General features: G+C 45.0%; 1 protein-coding gene across 1 annotated transcript in view; it reads left to right on the forward strand.

The window, feature by feature from the left end:
• Positions 1-218: 218 nt before the first annotated feature.
• Positions 219-19481, forward strand: part of BIN3 (bridging integrator 3) — a 42719-nt gene continuing 23456 nt past the window's right edge. The window contains exon 1 of the mRNA XM_059178396.1: positions 219-317. Coding sequence (XP_059034379.1) covers positions 310-317 — 8 coding nt within the window. The 5' untranslated portion in view covers positions 219-309. The remainder of the gene's footprint in view (positions 318-19481) is intronic.

A 19481-nucleotide genomic window follows, 5' to 3' on the forward strand; every position in this document is an offset into this window, starting at 1 on the left:
TTTTACAAATCAGTATCTCTGGCAGAAAACGCACCCGGCGGTGGGGGGGGGGGGGTGTCCCCACGCTGCCGGCACAAGCTGAGCCCCGAACCTCCAACGCAAGGTGCGAGGTCTCCCGGCCGGCCGGGCAAATGCGCGGGACACCCGCCGCCGAGGAAGGGTTAACGCCCCGGGCCCTGCCCACCCCCGCCTCTTCCGGGTATGGGGGGTGGGGTTACGTCACTTCCTGGAGACTGGCTGAATCCGGAAGTGATCCCTGAGGACCCAGTTGCAGCCGAGGACCCCGGCGGCAGGGCCAGTTTCGGGACCATGAGCTGGTGAGTGAGGCCAGGGCGGTAGAATCGCTGGAGACCTAGGCCCGCCAGGCGCCTTGCCCGCGCCCACCTGAGTCTCCTCGTCCGCGCTGCCCGCCCTGCCAGCACAGACCCTCCGCCCTTGATCGTTCGAGGGCCCTTGCCCTGGTGCATTCGCTGAGGCTCAGTCTCTCGGCAGGACTCACCGGGAACGGGGGCGGGGGAATCCCCTTGGCCTGGGATTCCCGCGTCCGTTTCCTGACTCTTTCTGTTACGTAGAACCGGTCCCCTCTTCTCCCAGCTGCTTGGAGTGAGGAAGTTTCCTGTTTCCTCCTCTTGTAAACGTTCGTTGAAGTGGAGTAAAATGCCTGCTTTCTCCCCTGTGGGCATCTCTCCACGGCTCCCGTAGACTCCCGTAGACTCTGGCAGTCTGGGCCCAGCTCACTGATCAAAAACCCACTCGCTTTCAGATGACTAGTCTTTGAACCACTTAACAGTCTTTGAAAGACAGAACTTGCTGCTCTTTTGGAAGGGTCCAGAATCGAAAACCCACACCCACACTCCCAGTGTGGGATTGAACTAGTTTTAATCATTGGCAGGGCCATTACCCACTCACTGTTTTCTCTGGAACATAGACATAGGTAAGCTAAAATTACGGGAACCAGCAGGTCATGAGGAAAGATGCTAAGGAGTCTCAGAGTAGGAGAGTCACAGCTCCAGCGTTGGAAAGTATGTTGCTGTAGGATGGCCATAGTAGATGAAGGAGGCTCATAGTAGAGACTTCATAATACTTAATGGTTGATTTGTTTTGACTCGGTTTGCCCAAAGGGCCTTTCTTACCTTCAGACCCAAGGACCTGAATATCCACAACCTCAGACCTCAGGGGGTCTAGCCGTATAGTTTGCTTGTATGAATACACTGACCTTTAGAGATGTATGAGATGAATCAAATCTCTTGGAATCCAAGGTCCATTTAGCATAGGGAATGTGTTTGTCACTCTGTCCTCATAGTCTAGTCTGTTTCTTTATACAAAGTAAATGTATGCTAACTGGTCATGAATGAATGAATATAGGAGAATATCCTTCAGGAAGGCCCTTGCAGTCTCACATTTGACCATTAGTGGAAACTACGCACTGGCCACAAGTTGCGAATATCAGCCAGTGTTAAGGACAATTCTCTAATGTAAAATTTAGACCATTTCTGTCCCCTCTGCTCTCCTGCTTCGTAGACAAAGATTGATGGACAAATGTCAGAGAGTTGGTACCAGCACGAGAGGAAGCCCGGAGCAATGCCCTAATAAGCCCCGGCAGGAGCTGCTCTTTTTCCCTCCACCTTTGTTCCAGGAGGCCGATAGGGGGCTAGAGCCTTAAAAGCTAACTTTCCCATCTTGTTATAACCTAGTTAGTGATGAGCAAAGTGGCAGTCCTTCAGTTCCCTTTCCTAAAGAAATTACTTCCTTAAAGTGTCAGCCTGGGTTCTCTGACCTTGTGATATAGATATCCTCTTCCTAGCTGCATCTGGAAACTTTGGAATTCCCTTGCTTAATTTTTTAAGGTAAAAACCAGAGAGTACAAATGTTTTGTATTGCTTAGATTGGCATTCACAGTTTTAAAAGTCAATCTTTGCTTCAGTAATCAGGAGAACAGAGCAGCAGGCAGGGTAGAGGATTCTCCTGGTGATCTGAAGCATGCTGTTTCCACCTGTCTTAAAGAAGGCTTTCTATCCGAGAACGCAATAGCCTGTTTCCTAAGGCCTGTCAGGTTGCAGAGAATTGAAATTGACAACTGACGGTTCAGCAAAAGCTTGAGATTTTTATTCTGCAGAGTTAATTTACTAGTGTAGCTTTTGCAGCTTGGCATCTCCTTGGACCATGGGTCAGAACCAAAAGGGTGGCTTTGTCCCTCAAAGCTGAGATTCCTTTTTCTTCCTCTATAGAGGGTCTCTACGTCATCTCTTACGTGGACCCTGACCCTATCTCCCTGAGAGGGGAAGAGCACCGGCGCCTGGGCACACAATCACACTCAGTTCATGGCTCAATGGCTGGCAAAGGGAGCAGGGCTGGGTCCTTCTGATTCACTCCTGGAGTGGTTTTCCTGCTCCCAGAATGAATCCATCCATTCATCCAAGACTGGAATTCTCAGTGGGGGGAGAGACCAGAGTGACGTAGGGCCATCATAGGAGGCCGATGCCCAGGGTCAAGTTCACCAAGCACATGGGGTATGCCAGCCATCATTGAATAAGTCCTAGGGGCATGCAGCCCATGGTCCCCAGAGGGTAGCCATTGTTCTGTGCTAGGCTGGGCTTTCAAAATGTCACAGTGAGAAATGTCCAATATTGATGCCCTTTGCACACTGTGGACTTTGCATGAAGAGTGAGAGGTCTTTGTTCCCTGCTTCCTCTGTGCATGCAGCCCACCCACCCCGTTTGTTTAGTGGGTACCTGCTGTCTTCCTGTACCATCTTCCCGTCCATTCATCCACCGACCACCCACGCGTCTTCTCGCCAGGTGGTCCAGTGTTGTGCCCTGCTAGGAAGAAGGCGTTTGATATTCAGGTCAAACATCTCAGGTCACTGATCCGCTATTTGGGCCTAAGTCAAGCACTTCCCTCTCCTCTCCTGCTTGTCTCCCCCTCTCTCTTCTTGTGTCTGTATCTTTATTATTGTATGGAGGGAGAGTTCAGAAGAATTAAGAATATAATCTGCCTTATCCATCTGGCTTCACTGTCTCCAGGGAGCGTAGCCTTCCCTGGAACCACACACCTTGATGCTCTTAGGCTTGAGTGACAAGGAAAAAGGAGGCCTGCAGTAAATCTTCCTCTGTTAGAGGTCCGGAAGTTTGACTCAGAACGAAGGAAATCAGCGTCCATGCAGAGAAATGTGGCTGGGAGTTGGAGGGGTGAGTTCAGGTTCTGGCCGCCCCCCGCTGCTGCCTGTTGCTTTGGGCCCTGGCATAAGACATCTCACTCTTGTTTCAACTGTTTGTAATGAGAGGGGAAGGGGCTTTTTCCAGTGTTTGGAAAGAGCTGAGGATCCTGAATCCCACAGCGTCTTTGTCAAATATGTTTTCTTCAGTTATGCTCATCATGTCCATATGTTGGGGCAGCTTCAGAACTGGCAATTCAACTGTTAGAGTTGCTTCCCTGAACCCATTATGTCGGTGTCTAACACATTAAGTAAGGCCCGCGGCGACTTGTTGCACACAGATCGTGCTCCATAACTGTTTGTTGATTTCCTGCTCAGTGAACATTTCTACTGTACAAGGGGCCTGTGCTGCATTTTGGGGACACAGGAAAGGCTCTCAGAACCAATGCCTGTTATAAGCCAGCGTATGGAAAGCGCTGGGGCTTCACAGGAGTGACAGCCAATCACCAAATGTCAGTATGGCATCAAGAAAAGTTTCAACCAGAGGACGTAGTTTTAGTTAAACCTTGACTAGCCAGTATGCAGCATTGCAGTGGGCAGTGGGAGAGGGGCCCAGGATAGAGGGATGGCGTGGAAAAGGCGTGTGGAGACGGAATGCATCAAGAGTATTCAGTGGGGTCAGTCAGGAGACTGGCTTGGGTTTAGCTCATAGGGCTGCGTGGATAACAGCAGGCACCAGAGTTAGGGCCCCTGGTCAGTTCTTGCAGGGCCTCCCCGAGGAGCCAAAACTCAGCTTCAGCTTTTGAAAATGGAAGGGTTTTGAGCATGGAAGTGACACGGGGAGATCAGCCATTTCATGGGATTCATTTGGCAGTGCTCTGTATGAGAGTTCAGAGAAGGGGAAGAATGGAGCCTGGGTTGGGGGGAAGAGTGGGTGGGGAAGGTGGGGCACGAACTTGGACAGTGGCCTCCTCTATATTTTTTGACCACAGTTTGCAGTCAGAAATAGCTTTGATATCGCATCGCAGCACACCTACATTTATACTTCAGGCACATGTGTGATGCATTCCAGTATTTTCTGTTATGTTCTAGTTCATGTTTAAAAGAATGGTGTACTTCCACTGATCTCATGACTGATTTTGATAGATTTGCAGTGGGATAAGGTGTAGCAACGTACATGATTGATGTGGGACCCCAGATAGACAAACACTGATTTGGGCGTGTATTGCAGGGATTCAGGCTACAAGCCAACACATGTGACTCCAGCCAGCAGAAGACAGTGTTGCCCATTTATCTGGTGGGTTTTTGAGGGTCATAATAAGAAACATAGAGGGGGCAACTCTGAAAAGCCCCAGCCACGTGCTGTGTAAGAATTTAATCCATAGATGGGAAAAGTGTCAGTCACTTTAAGGAATAGGGAACTGAAGCAGACAAAAGCCTGTACCAAGATGTTGGTTAATTAATAATCAGGGAAAAGCAGATTAAGCCAACAGTAAGATGCCATCACACAGCCATCTGACTGGCAACAGTGTTGGGGTTTTTTTGTTTTTTTAAGATTTTATTTAATTTTTTGACAGAGATCACAAGTAGGCAGAGAGAGGGGAAAGCAGGCTCCCCACTGAGCAGAGAGCCCATGTGATGTGGGGCTGATCCCAGGACCCTGGGATTATGACCTGAGCCAAAGGCAGAGGCTTAACCCACTCAGCCACCCAGGCACCCTGGCAACAGTTTTAAAGTCTGGCAACACTCATCTAAGGATGAGGAGCAGGGGGAGCACATGCCCACTGGCATCCGGGGTGCGAGGTAGCGTGGAGAGGAGTGGTGTGAATTGATCCAGCCACTTTGGAGGTTTCTACAGCACCTGTGACATTGGAAACGTTTGCACCCCCTGGCCCAGAGCAACTCCCGCCAGGGAGCAGGTCGCTTCATTGTGTGTGGGTATCCAGCCTCTCCAGTGTGGTGTCTTTACATAATGAGACAGGTGGTCATTACAGTGGATGAAGCGGGGCTGTGTATATGAATGTGGACAAATCTCAGACGCATAGTGCTGGACAGAAAAGTTAGTTTCAAAGTGATGCATTCAATATTGTACTATTTCCGTACAGTTCGGGCCTATAAAACAGTACTGTATTGTGCTTACAGATTTAAACGTATGTAGTGAAAGTCTGGGAATGATACCTACTAAAGGCAGAGCCATGGCTCCCCGCCAGGGTGAGAAGGAGTGTGGGGGGGGGGTACGTAATCACGCTATAGCCCTCAGGGGGCTGAACAGCAGTGCCTGAGGAGCTACACTGCTTCAAGAGTGAGGTCAGAGGCAAGTGTGGCTTCATGGTAGAGCATGATGATGCTCGGTGAACGCCCGAGTATTTCCTCTCTGTCATTTCTGAGTACTTATAATATTGATAATCCTCTTAACTCTTGTCATGCCTGGCCTGAGGGGCATCACAGCCAGAGCTCACGTCACCATTCGGTGCAGGAGAACTCCTGCCTCCCACATTTGGTAGGCAAGGATGACCTGGGGAGGTAGGCCTAGAAGTGAGTTTCCCTCTCAGGCCCCCTTCTCCTTCTCCTTGCTGCTTTCAGACCTTCAGCAGAGAAGGGAAAGGGTCGAGTGAAAGCTCTTTGTAGAATTCCTGGTTGGTTAGAGACTGAAGTGAAAATAAGATTGGAGATAGTGCCTCAGAAGTGAAACAGCTGGGCTGGTGCCTCTCAGAGTCTGTCGCCATCAGAGCCAGGGTTCACCGGTCAGAATGGGAAGTAGGCACTGGAGGCTTCTCTCAGGCTTGTTGAGTAAGCAGGAGAAGCCTTTCACCTCACAATGCCTTCTGTTTTCTGTTTATAAAATGGGGAAACGCATTTTCTAAGGAACTACAGAACAAACAAACAGACTACCTCCCCGAATTGCCTTCCTTCCTCTTGTTTCTAGACCTTCAGCAGTGCCATCAGCCTCCAGACTTCAGTCACAAATCCTTTCACTACTCAGGAGGAAGTCCCCATTCATTGTAGGCAAGTGGACCCACTTGGGACTGCTGCTTGCCCCCGAAACAGAACAAATCACTGCAGCTTCCCTAACCATACTGACCTCTGTGTAACCGTGTCGAGCCACCCCCTCAGGCCTCAGTTCATTCATCATCATCGAAAACAACATCATCTTTATTGCAGATCCATACAGGCCGCTGACTGTATAGTCAGGAACTATTTTAGGAACTAAACTGGTTTGGCCCTCCAGTGACCCTACACGATATGTATATTATTGTCCGATTCTGTGGGCAAAGAAACTGAGAGACAGGAAGGTTAGGTAACTTGTCCAAAGCCTCACCATTGGCACTTGGCAAAGCAAGGACTTAAAAACCAAGCAGTGCGGCTCCAGAGTCTGTCCCCCCATTCAGCGCACTGGCTCTAGTGGGGAGTACAAGAGGGGACCGCTTTAAATGACCTGTGGTCTGTGAAGCACCTAGCGCCAACCAGCACTAAGGAGATGCTTGGTAAATGGCCACTTGAACTGGAAGATTTCTAAGATCTCACGAATTCTGTGATTCATTCCGTCTCAACTGCTCAGAGGTCAGCCTGGGGAGCTATGGAGAAGGAGGGATCACAGCTGAGCTGAGGGATTGTTCCAGTCCAAATGACAAATCGGCCAAGTCACAGAGTCATGCCTTTTATTTTTAAACACACACATACCTCCTCGGACTGGTGGCGAGTCAGGGCAGTATTTTGTATGTGCCCTGGTTTTAGATCTGGCTAATTCAGGGGAAAGACTACAGGGGCCGGGACGGTGTGGAAAGGCTGTGGTCAGATGTGCTGGAAATGGCCATTTTACAGCTCAGTCCATGTCCCCTTCTGATGGGCTCTCTCCTGCCCTTGTTCAGGCTGAACTCTCCGTGGCCGGGTGGCACTGTGGCCAGCTGGCCCTGCCGAGAGGATGACCGCCAGCATGCAGCTGCTCTGCAGGAGCCAGCTGCCTCTCCCTAAGCCCTGCCCTGGCCCCAGCCCTCTGTTTCCCCTCCGAGTGTCAAGGTGGCAGTAGCCTTGGTGGGGCCTCAGACCAGAGAAGGCAACGACCCAAGGATCGGGTGACAGAAGGATGGGGGGAGGAGGGGCTTGTCCTTCCAGCCTGCAGAAGCTGCTGCCTTTCGCCCACCTTCCTGCTCTCGCCTGAGACAGTGACTCAGGCCCAGACCACTCCCCGGGGAGCCAGGATTTCAGCCACTATCAACTGCCGCCTACTTCTTTACTCAGCCCTCCCTTCTTTCTCACCTCCCTCACCTCCTCCCTCCCCCCAAAACTGTGATCCCTCAGAAAGATGTGGGGTGGGGTAGACTGAATCATTTCAGGGTTCTCTCCACCCCCGAGCCAGGCCTAGGCTCATTCACATTTGGTAGGAACCATTTCCAGAGGCCAAGGTGAAGACCAGGGAGGAACGTGTAGGTTTCAGCTTCTTTCCACTCTTCTTTTTTATTATTTTATTTTATTTATTTGACAGATAGAGATCACGAGTAGGCAGAGAGGCAGGCAAAGAGAGAGGGGAAGCAGGCTCCCCGCTAAGCAGAGGGCCCAATGCAGGGCTCGATCCCAGGACCCTGAGATCATGACCTGAGCTGAAGGCAGAGGCCCAACCCACTGAGCCACCCAGGCGCCCCTCTTTCCACTCTTCTTTGTCATGGAAGCAGAGGACTCTCCAGAGAAGGCGGGCCTTGAGGGATCTGCTGGGGTGACCAGGGGATCCCCACCCAACTGCCATCTGGGCCTGCCTCTTGTCTCTGCCTCTGCAGTAGAGGGGGTGGGGAAACAAAAGATTGAGAAACCCAGCAAATTGAAAATGCGAAAGAGCTGTTTTTGTAAATAGACATTACACAAGAGCAGGAGTTTTTTTGGAAAGGTTTTACTGAGACAGACAGAATTAGCCAACTGGCATCGTGCTGCTAATAGAGATATTTACTGTTTGAAAAAGTATATTTGTAGCTTCAGAGAACATCCTGTTGACTTTTCTTTATTGTGAAAGTGAATCCCCCCCCACCCCCTTTGTGCACATAGAACTCTTTTTCTTTTTTTAAGTGGGGCACGTTAAGGGTTGGAGAAGGGTAGGCTCGAGAGAATTGTTTTCTCTGTTTTGTTGCTGAGACCAAAATAGCCCTGTTTCTGCCCTCTGGTGCTCATATTTACGGACTGGCAAGTAGAAGCAACTAAGGAATCCTAGTCCGGAGGACAGGAGAGCTGTGAACCCTCACGATTTCTTCCAGAGCAGAGAGATTCTGCGGGGAGCAGGCCCTGTCTTCTCTCTGGACCTCTGCTTCCTCATCCAAAGCCAAGGGAAGAACCCTGGGGAAGGTCCCGAGGCCCACTGAGCCTCACTGAGTCCCTGGGGACTGCCAGCCTGAGCCCCAACACCCCCTTGGGGCCAGGCAACCCTGCTCTCGGAGCTGCCGCCATGCTGATGCTCTTGCCGCTGACGCCTTCCAGAGCAGCTGTTTCTCCCCAGGAAGTCCCTGTGTCCCAGCGGGGTTCTAGAACCACAGGGAGGAGATCAGGGAGGGAGTGACAAGAAGAGGCAGAAGAGCTGCTTGAAGTGTAGTCCTTCTGCTTGGTCTTCCCCCCACCACCACCACCTTCCACCGCTTGGGTGGTGGTGTTCCCTCAGGGTACCTGCCCCAGTTTTCAGGCTCTTGCTCAGCAGAGGGGAGCTTGTCTGCCATTTGGCAGCCTTGGAATAAACCCAGGAGACTCTTCTCCCGTGATAATTCCTCTTAAGCTCGTAGAATTATTAGTTTGGGGGGTGCCTGGGTGGCTCAGTCGGTTAAGTGACTGACTCTTGATTTCGAATCAGGTTAGCATCTCAGGGTCAGGAGATCAAGCCCCGAGTTGGGCTCTGTGCTCAGCGGGAAGTTGGCTGGAGACTGTCCCTCTCCCTCTGCCCCTGCTCATGGGTATGCTCTCTCTCAAATAAATAAATAAATAAATATTTTTAATAATTGCCTGTGTATATATATATTTTTAAAAGATTTTATTTATTTGTCTGACAGACAGAGATCACAAGTAGTCAGAGAGGCAGGCAGAGAGAGAGGGGGGAAGCTCGATCCACGGACCCTGGGATCATGACCTGAGCTGAAGGCAGAGGCTTTAATCCACTGAGCCACCCAGGCGCCCCAATAAATAAATATTTTAAAATAAAATAAAGTAGTTGTCCCTCAGCCCATATTCTGAGACCATGTCCAGCCAGGCTTCACTGCCAATGCTACAGGGTAGCTCTGGTGAGACCTGTTTTGTTTTGTTTTAGCTTTGGTTTAGTCAGATAAGGATTGGGAAGCCGAAAACAATGATCTTACCTTTCTTTGTTTATAAAGACTTATCTGAGAGTAACTTTTTTCAGGAACCTCAAATGAGAGTATGGTGTGGTATAGGGCCCTGGGGCAACGTACTGAGTTTTCTCCTTCATTTACCCACTTACCCAGTGCCTTACCGTATGCATCAGACTGGGCTATACACTCCCTGAGATGATAGAACAAGTCAGTCTTGTTCATCCCGATAGTCCTAGAACCTAGAGTAGTTCTAGGTTAAAGGAGGCCCCCGATAAATATTTGCTGAAATTCATTCAATGAAAGGTTGAACGTAGCACTGTACCTACATTACTTACAGGAGTTGCAAAGAAGCAGAACGTGCAGTCCCTGCACCAGAGGGCTTATGTGTCAGAATGAGAAAGCAAGATTTATACACGTCAAAGTTGGTTAGCCTGACCCTTTACCAAGAAGAGTGTAACAGTGAATCACAGCACTGGGTCTAAGAGAGCAAGCTGATCATCTAGATGCCTTGAAGAAGGCGGCTCTGGGACAGAACTCAAAGATCCGATCTTTGTACCTTTTAGGAAACTAGGAACAAAAAGATATTTCCTGGGGCATCTGGTTGGCTCAGTCGGTTCAGCGTCTGCCGTTGGCTCAGGTCATGATCTCAGGGTCCTGGGATTGAGCCCCATGTTGGGCTCCCTGCTTAGCGGGGAGCCTGTTTCTCCCTCTGCCTCTGAGTCTCCCCTAGCTTACGTTCTCTCCCTCTCTCTCTCTCTCTCAAATAAATAAAATCTTTTTTTAAAAAGAAAGAAAGAAAAGAAACCAAAAGGATAATTTCTTTACTAATTGGAAGCTTTCTGTCTGAAACCAGAGGCCTTTTTCATATTTAAAGGTGAAATGTCAGCCTTGAAACATTCTTAGTACTAAGTCAGAAACATTTCTCTACAGTTTCTGGCCAATGCTATATAACACAAGACAAGAAGTGGGTACAGGGGCACCTGGGTGGCTCAGTGGGTTAAAGCCTCTGCCTTCGGCTCAGGTCATGATTCAGGGTCCTGGGATCAGGCCCCACATTGGGCTCTCTGCTCAGTGGGGAGCCTGCTTCTTCCTCTCTCTCTGCCTGCCTCTCTGCCTACTTGTGATCTGTCTGTCAAATAAATAAATAAAAATCTTAAAAAAAAAAAAAAAGAAGTGGGTACAAAATATTGGAAAAGGAAAGGGAAGTTTTGTCATTATTTTCAAGTGATATGACTGTCTATTTGGAAAACCTAATTGTTTTTTTTTCCTTGCTGAATTTTTCGGGCTATGTAGGTTAAGTATGTAGGTGTGATGACTGGTTTCAGGGTAAATACTTAATACCCAGTAGCTTTCCTGGGTGCTAGGACAATAAATGAAAAAGAGAATTCCATTTGAGTATAATCAAGTGGAATTGGTGTGGGGCTAAAACTTCCATATGTCAGTGTTACTTTGGGATCTTGATATTCAACAGAATAAAAGTACAGGACCTATATGAAAAAACTCATAACACTAAAGCATATAATAAAAAATACTTGAGTGAATAGAAGGAAATATTATGGCCCTGGATGAGCAAACCTAGTATTTGTAAAAAATGTAGGATCTTCAAAAGTTAATCTATCTATAAATGTAATGCATTTTCAGAAATAAGTATCCTGATTTGGGGAGGTGGGGTACACAGCATATGACTTTGAAGTTTATCTTAAATATAAAGGCAAATTAAAATAGCCAATTACCTGAAATAAAATGTAGTGAGAAGGATCTGTTTGGGTAGATATTAAGAACTGTTATAAACCTGAATAATTAAATCTTTGTTATTGGCAAAAGAGTAGACAGGTCTGTGGTATGGAAGAGAAGTATTTCATGCTAATGAAATGATTTCTTAAAGACAGTTTATTTTCTAAATTATGTTAAAACAACTGGCTAACCGTATACTCAAACTCTAAATGGAGTAATGATTTAAATATAAAAAATAAATCATTAAAATTCATATGAAATGCAAGGGACACAGATAAACAAAACAGTCTTGGCAAAGTTGGACAGCTCAATACTTCTCAGTCTCAAAACTTACAACAGAGGTCCAGTAAGTAGGACATTGTGGTACTAGCATAAAGATAGACATGTAGATCAGTGGAATCGAATCAAGAGTTCAGAAATAAAGCCTTACATTTATGCTCAGTTGACTTTTTTTGTAAGGAGGCCAGGACAGTTCAACAGGGAAGTTGTAGTCTTTTCAACAGCACTAGGATAACTGGATATCCACATGTAAAAGAATGAAGTAGGACCCTTACCACACCATTCACAAAAATCGACTCCAAATAGATCAAAGTCCTAAATGTAAAAGCTAAAACTACAAAATCCTAAGAAGAAAACATAGGGGTGAGTCTTCATGACCTCGAATTTGGCAAGGAATTCTTAGACATGATGCCAAAAAGCACAAACAACAAAAGAAAAAATAGACTTCAGAACCTAAAACTTCTATGCTTCAAAGGGCACCATGAAAAGAGTGAAAAAAAGCACAATTCACAAATGAGAGAAAATGTTTGCAAATCATATATCTGATCAGGAATTTCTACCCAGAATAGATGAAAAACTCTTACAACTCAACAATTTAAAAAGGCAACCCATTTTTAAAACAGGCAAAGGATTTGAATGGATATTTCTCCAAAGAAGACATACAGATGCCTGATAAGCACATGAAAAGGTGTTCAACATCATTAGTCATTAGAGACGTGTCAGTCAAACAACGATGAAATAACCCTCATACCCACTGGAATGGTTAAAGTAAAAAAGGCAAGGACAAGTGTTGGTGAGGTTGTGAAGAAACAGGAACCCTCACCCACTGCTGGAGGTTGTAAAATGGCACAGCCGCTTGGAAAAGTCTGACAGCTCCTCAGAAATGTAAGCATAGACTTAACCGTATGGTCCAGCACTTTCACTCCTAGGTGTATCCTCAAGAGAAATGAAAATGTATGTCCACATACAAACACGTGCACAGACGTTCATAGCAGCAGCATTCGTAATGGCCAGAAAGTAGAACAACCCAAGTGTCCATCACCTAGTGAGTGAATGGATAGATGGAGAGTGAGTGAGCGGATCCAGATGGTATATCCCTGGATTGGAATATTATTCCACGATGAAAGACGAATAAAGTCCTGATATATGCCACAAAGTGGGTGATCCTTGAAAACATTTTGCCACTTGAAAGAAGCTAACACAAAAGGCTACTTCCTATATAATTCCATTTACGTGAACTGTGCATACTAGAAAGCCATAGATACAGTGGATTAATGCTTTGCCAGCGGGCTGGAAGGAGAGGAGAAGTGGAAGTGATTGCTAATAGACCCGGGGTTTCTCTTGGGGTGATGAAAATGTTCTGAACTTAGATGGTGGTGATGGTTACACACTTCCGAATGTAGTAAAAACAACTAGACTGTACACTGGGTGAATGTTATGGTATATAAATTATATCTCAATAAAGCTGTTACTTAAAACTTAATAAATCAGCGGTGCCTGGGTGGCTCAGTCGATTAAGTGTCTGCCTTCGGCTCAGGTCATGATCCCAGGGTTCTGGGATTGAGACCTGCATTGGGTTCCCTGCTCAGTGGAGAGTCTGCTTCTCCCTCTCCCTCTACCTGCCGTTCTGCTTACTTGTGCTATCTCTCTGTCAAATAAATAAATAAAACATTAAAAAAAAAAAAGTTAATAAATCAGCTTCCAAGTAAAGATGACAGATTGAATACATTCATCTAATTCATCTCCCTTACAAATCCTACCAAAAGCACACTAACGAGGTTTGTTTGTTTGTTTGTTTGTTTTAAGGCACAGATCTACAGATTCAGGGAGAATAGAAACATAGACATCATTTGGGAATTGGGATGCAGTTACGTGCAGTAACTGTCTTAAGTTCCGAGAAAGGCAAATCCTAAACTGGCATTTAGGAAAACCAAGAGCCATCGCAACTTACGTTATGGAATCCTCGAAAGTTCAGGAATTAGTGGCAGTAGGTGCTTCTAGAAGTGGGATGAAGCCAAGCGCTCAGATCAGAAGGACGGGTTGAAAGCTGTTTCTGAGTAAGTTTAGAGCCCTGCCGTCTCCTCCCCAACTCCAGTGTCCCTGGGAGACTGTCCCTGCCTCACCCTAGCAAAAGAACGAAGGGGCCCCACCCCTTGGAGAGTATGAGACAGCGAGTTCCTATACTGGGCATACAAAGGTGGATTTACTATGTGAAAACTATTTAATAAAGTTAAGCTTCAGGGTCCCTGGCTTGCGTGGACCTTGTCCAGGGCCCTGGAAGGAGCCCTCGCTGTGTGTTCACGTGATCCTGTATTTTTCATGAACATCAAAAATGTAGTTATACTGCACTCGGTTAAAAAGAGCTCTGCCTTCACTTCCTCCTTTCTCTGCTTTATACTAACTCTCATGTCAGGCAGCTGTGGAGTAGTGTAGGCCTTTTTGGGGGGATGTGACTGGAGGATTGAATTGGGAGTATGCTGCTTTAGATGCAATTTGTAGACATATTTTGAAAACTTTGCTAAAACCACGAGAAAGTGCAGATACCTGAGTGCAAATATACAAAGGGTACCTTTGGTCTTCTTTAAGTGTACTTAAAAACGGGAAAGGGGCATGGCTCAGTCAGTAGAAAAGGCAACGCAATCTCGACGTTGTGAGTTCAAGCCCCATGTTGGGCATACTTAAAAAAAAAAAAAAAAAAATATATATATATATATATATATATATATATATACCTTTAACTTTCACAGTGTTACATATATCCATTGTATCTCAGTAAAGCTGGAAAACATTTTGAAAAAGAAAAAAAAGCTGAGGGGAAAAATTGGGTCAAAACAAAAGTGACGGGGCACCTGGGTGGCTCAGTGGGTTAAGCCGCTGCCTTCGGCTCAGGTCATGATCTCAGGGTCCTGGGATCGAGTCCCGCATCGGGCTCTCTGCTCAGCAGGAGCCTGCTTCCCTCTCTCTCTCTCTGCCTGCCTCTCCATCTACTTGTGATTTCTCTCTGTCAAATAAACAAATAAAATCTTTAAAAAAAAAAAAAAAAAGTGACAACGGTGAACAATTAAATAGAGATATTCTTGAAATCAAAGTACAACAAAACATTTTCAAATTGTACTAAAAGCTAGTAATTCATTGCTAGAACAAGATCAAATTTAATTAGGAGCAATCATTCATGTTTGATGATCTAGTTAATAAAGAGGAGGAGCAAATCATATGAACACGCTGATAAAACATTTTAAATTTGTTAACACGAAGATAACAAAGATGACAAAACCCATGGTGTGTGCTCCTCCAGGGACAAGCTGGTTACCCCCATTAATTCAGAGAGCGGTTAAGATTAGTCATCATACAAGGAAACCTGATAAGTGTCTTGAAATCTTAGTTTATTTATGAGAGAAACATCAGGTTTTCCTAAATTTTCAACAGTCCTAAAATTTTTATTGTATTTATATATTACTGGTAAGTTGGAAAAAAGCTTTTCTAAACTGTCAGTAATAGAAAACAAATTTCAGTCAACCATACAAGAGGAAAGGCTGAATTACCTTTCTTTTCTCCCGAAGAAAATGATGTTAACCCACTCTGTGTCACATGAAAAGGCAATCATAGATTACGAAGCTGAAAAATGTAGGGAAATGAATACAGAGGTGTGTCAGGCAGATGATTAATAAAAATATTAGGTTATTCTTGATTTTCTGATGTTCGTGTTGTCAGCTTCTATAACTTGTAATTTGTTATGTTCTTTTCTCTAAGTAAACACTCAGTTTCATGACTATTTTTATATTTGGGGTTTTTAAAGAAAAATTTTTTTTAAGTTTTTATTTTTAAGTAATCTCTACACCCAACATGGGGCTCAAACTCACAACCCTGAGATCAAGAGTCACATGCTCCACTGACTGAGCCAACAGGGGGCCCTGTCCTATTCTTATATTTGTAAATTTGCATTCTTTTTCTTTAAAGGGGCCTGCAAAATCATATATGCTTCAGGCCCACAAAACTCAGATCCATTATAAGCCCAGTTGAGGACAGGACTGCCATCCTGAAGGCAGGAGGATGAAGTGAAGGAATGTGTGGGGAGTGCTGAGACAACCCTTCAACTCAGGGGTTCCCCATAAAACTGCTCAGCCAGGCCACTCTACACAGTAGACAGATCTCATCAGAACACTCTCGGCTTCTAATCAGGTGTTTTGTCTCCTGTCACGCGTGTGAGCAGACACCCAAGATTACCACAACCCGAGGGGAGTGTTGAGTATTTTTGAAAAATGGAAACAGAAGCAGAAGACAACTTAAGGGGAAACAGACTACAGGAAGAAGAAACATTTTCTAAAGCTATCACTAAGGTCATCAGAAAGAGAAGGCATCCATGAGATTAAAAAAAAAAAAAAGAATACCATGAAAAATAAAACTAAATTTTAAAAAAACACAGGACATCCTGAAAATTAAAAAGAGATCTCAGAAATTAAAAATATGATAGCAGAAATGGGGCACCTGGCTGCCTCAGTCGGGAGAGCTTTCAACTCTTGATCTTGGGGTCATGAGTTTGAGCCCCACATTGGGCGTAGAGATTACTTACGTAAATGAATAAATAAAATTTTTAAAAAGTGTGCAATAGCAGAAATGGAAAACTTGACAAAATAAGGAAATGTTGAAAAGTAAAAGTTAGAGAAGCAACAAGGAGGGTCAGCATCAGAATCACGAGAATTTCAGAAATAAGAGGCAAAGAAAATGGAAAGAAACCAACTAAAACCACATTTTTTTTTTTAAATCCCAGAACGAAATATTATAAACTGCCTAACTGAAAGAGTTTGGCACATACCCCAGCCGAATGAGCAAAATCAGACCCACAAGGTACATCACTGTGACATTTCACACCACTGGGGACAAACGTGATCCAATGAGCTTGTGTGAAGAAGTGGATCCCCTACAAAGGGTAGAAATCAGCATGCTTTCGACTTCATCAACACAGTAGCACTGGGAAAGGAGAAGCCAGTGAAGCAGTGTCTTAGAAATTCTGAAAGAAATTAAGTGCTACCCACATTCGATAGCCAGTCAAACTAACTGGTGTGAGGCAGGGTGAAATGGGTTTTGGTCTTGTGGAAGTCTCAAGAAAGTACCACACACACTTTAACTCCGCCCAAACGAGGAGTAAACCAACAAAGAGGAAGACACAGATTCCAGGTGGCAGAATTCCTGGGAGAGGTGAAAGGAATCCATGTGAGGGAAGAGAAGAGGAGAGCCTGGGCGGCCCACTGTGCCCCTGGGGCTGAGCTGCCCAGAGGCCACCGAGGATGCTGCTTCCAGAAGTGAACCCCTGATGCGAAGAAATGTATTGAAAGAGTGAGGGATAAATCCGTAGAAAATTCAGCACCTGCAAGAAAGATGACAGTCTCAGGGAAAGCAAAAACAAAGTGTTACCAGTTTCATATTGCTGTGTAACAAATTACCCCACAACACAGTGTCTCCAAACAACAGTACTGGTTTCTGCAGGTCAGGAATTCGGGAGTGGCTTCGCTGGGGGGGTTGGCTCGGATCTCGGATCTCGGCAGTCTTCTGAAGTTTTGGCCTAGGTGGAAGAATCTGTTGGCCGCCGCCCCATGTAGGAAGGAAGAGAAATCACATTATTCTCCTAATAGTTTATTTAGTATTGATCTAACCAAATCTCATAACTGTGTCAAGGAGAAGAGGAGATGCAGACAGGCTTTTGTGTCATTTGGCGGGGAGAGCCTGGAAAAGGTTGCTTGATTTCTTAAATCTTCCCCTTCCAAAACAAAAAGGAGCTCATGCCTAAAACCTAACAAGAGCTAGCAACAGAAGCATTTTTATTTAGAGCTGCAAAGGTAGATGCCAGTAAAACCAGTGGAGTCAAAAGCGCTGGTCTTGGGCAAGTGAGACGAGGGCGGGGGAGGGAGGCCAGAACCTTCTGTCTCACTTAACAGACCTCGTTGTCTTATTAAACTATGCCCACGTAGAATTCGGATGAAAGCAAACTCTGGTTAATAAAAGGAAACCAGTAAAATAAATTCAGGTGAATTTTTATATGTCGGGGTGGAGAGGACGGTTCTTTCTCAATGAGACACCAAAAGAAGACATCGTAAAGGGAAAAGATCTGGTAGATTTGACTTGCGACTGATCAGAAGCTTCTGTACATTAAACACACATACACAAGAGGGAAAGGCAAATACTATGCCAGAAAAAAGTCCTGATAAACAGGCCAAAGGGCTAGTGTTAAGATGGAAACCATTTCAGTCTTTTAAAAAATGCTAACTGTCTCAATCTGCCTCTAGGGCAATTTGGCAAATGTATCAAAGTCTTGGGCATGTCTGTATCCTTTGACCCAGGGATTCTGACGCTAAGAATTTATCCTATGTGATTAATCTTTGATGTACGCAAAGATTTCGCTATTAAGAGTTTTTTTTTTTTTAATATAGAGGAAAAAATTGAAACAGTTGAAATGACCACCAGTAAGTGATGAGGGGCACAAAAATAAAATGGTGAATGAAATACTAGATAGCCCTTATAAATCAGCCTGATGGCAACCGCATCCTGGCATAGGAAAGTCTTCGTGGTATGTTTCTTTTGTTCTTTAAAAGTTATGTAAATGTGCATATATACCCATGTACATGTGTGTACACAGATTCAGGGTGTTACTGTTTATTCTTCTGTGTCTGTGTGTTCTTTGTGTCTTCCGTATTTTCCAAGTGTTTGACACTGATCAGGTGTTATTTTTGTAGTCAAGGAAAAAACAAGGGTTTTTGTTGTTTTGTTTTGTTTTTTGTTGTTTATTTGAAAAATATGGAAAGTACAAAGAAGAAAACAGTAATCACACTCACACCACCCCACATTAACCACTACTAACATTTGGCATATTTGCTTCAGATTTTTTTTCTTTCTGCAAACTTTTAAAATATAATTAACACCAAAACATTAGCCTTGGTTATCTTTAGATATGAGACTGTGAGCTATGTTTTGGGTTTTTTTCCTTCTTCTTTTTCCTCTCTCTCTCTCTGTCTCACTCTCTCCCATTCTCTGCCTCCTTCCCTCCCTCTCATACTTTCCTGTATTTCCCAAGTTTTCTCTGATGGTTGTATTTTACTTTTAAAAGGATAAACTTTAATTAACCATAAAAGGCCAACTATTTTCAAATGCCAAATTTTAGACATTTAAAAGAAGGCATGCAAGGTTTTGGACTTGAGAAGAGCTTTGATGCAGCTGGGAGAAGGGAAGGCATCCCGTATGTAGCGGGTGAGGGGGGGTGGCCATATGTCCCAATTGCCTTGGACAGTCCAAGTCTTATACCTGTTGTCCTGACGACATTATTGGTGACATTTTGCACGTAGTTGACGTGGTACACATAACCTGTCATTTGTGCAGACGGAGCCAGTCAGCACAGCCTCCTTCCTCCCGGCAACACTGCTCTCTTCATTTCTTGTGTTTCCGGTCTTCTAAAAACCAAGGGGCCCCTTTGAAATTCCATAGTATGTTGAGGTTAGGTAGTTTAAGCAGATGATTTTTCTTAGTTCCTTCAAAGAAATCTAACAAATTCACGTGAAAGTGTAGTAAACCATGAGTAGCGGAGCAAGAGAAGGGAATTGTTTACTCCTGCTCAGTTGTATGAACCAGCAGCATGAACCTGGGCGAGTCACTGGACCTCTCCATATTGGCTCTCCCATCTACAAAATGAGAGGGTTGAACTGGAACAATTTCTATGGTAACTTGCAATTCTAAAAATACTGTGATTCCAAATTAAGATTTAGAGAGGCTGTGGCACCACAAGTAATAGCATCTAAGTTCCTAATTTCTTTGTAGCTGGTTCTGTAGTACTAGACTCCCAGTTAGCATTATTTCGAAGACAACTGTGCGAATTCTGGAGAATTCTCATCTGGCTCCCATGTTCCTGCAACAAAGATTCAGTTCAGAATTCAGTGTTTTTGGTTTGTTTTTTTTTTTTTAAGATTTTCTATTTATTTTACATAGAGAGATCACAAGTAGGCAGAGAGGCAGGCAGAGAGAGAAGGGGGAAG

The sequence above is a fragment of the Mustela lutreola genome, chromosome 1, assembly GCF_030435805.1.
Source record: "Mustela lutreola isolate mMusLut2 chromosome 1, mMusLut2.pri, whole genome shotgun sequence".
NCBI lineage: Eukaryota > Metazoa > Chordata > Mammalia > Carnivora > Mustelidae > Mustela > Mustela lutreola.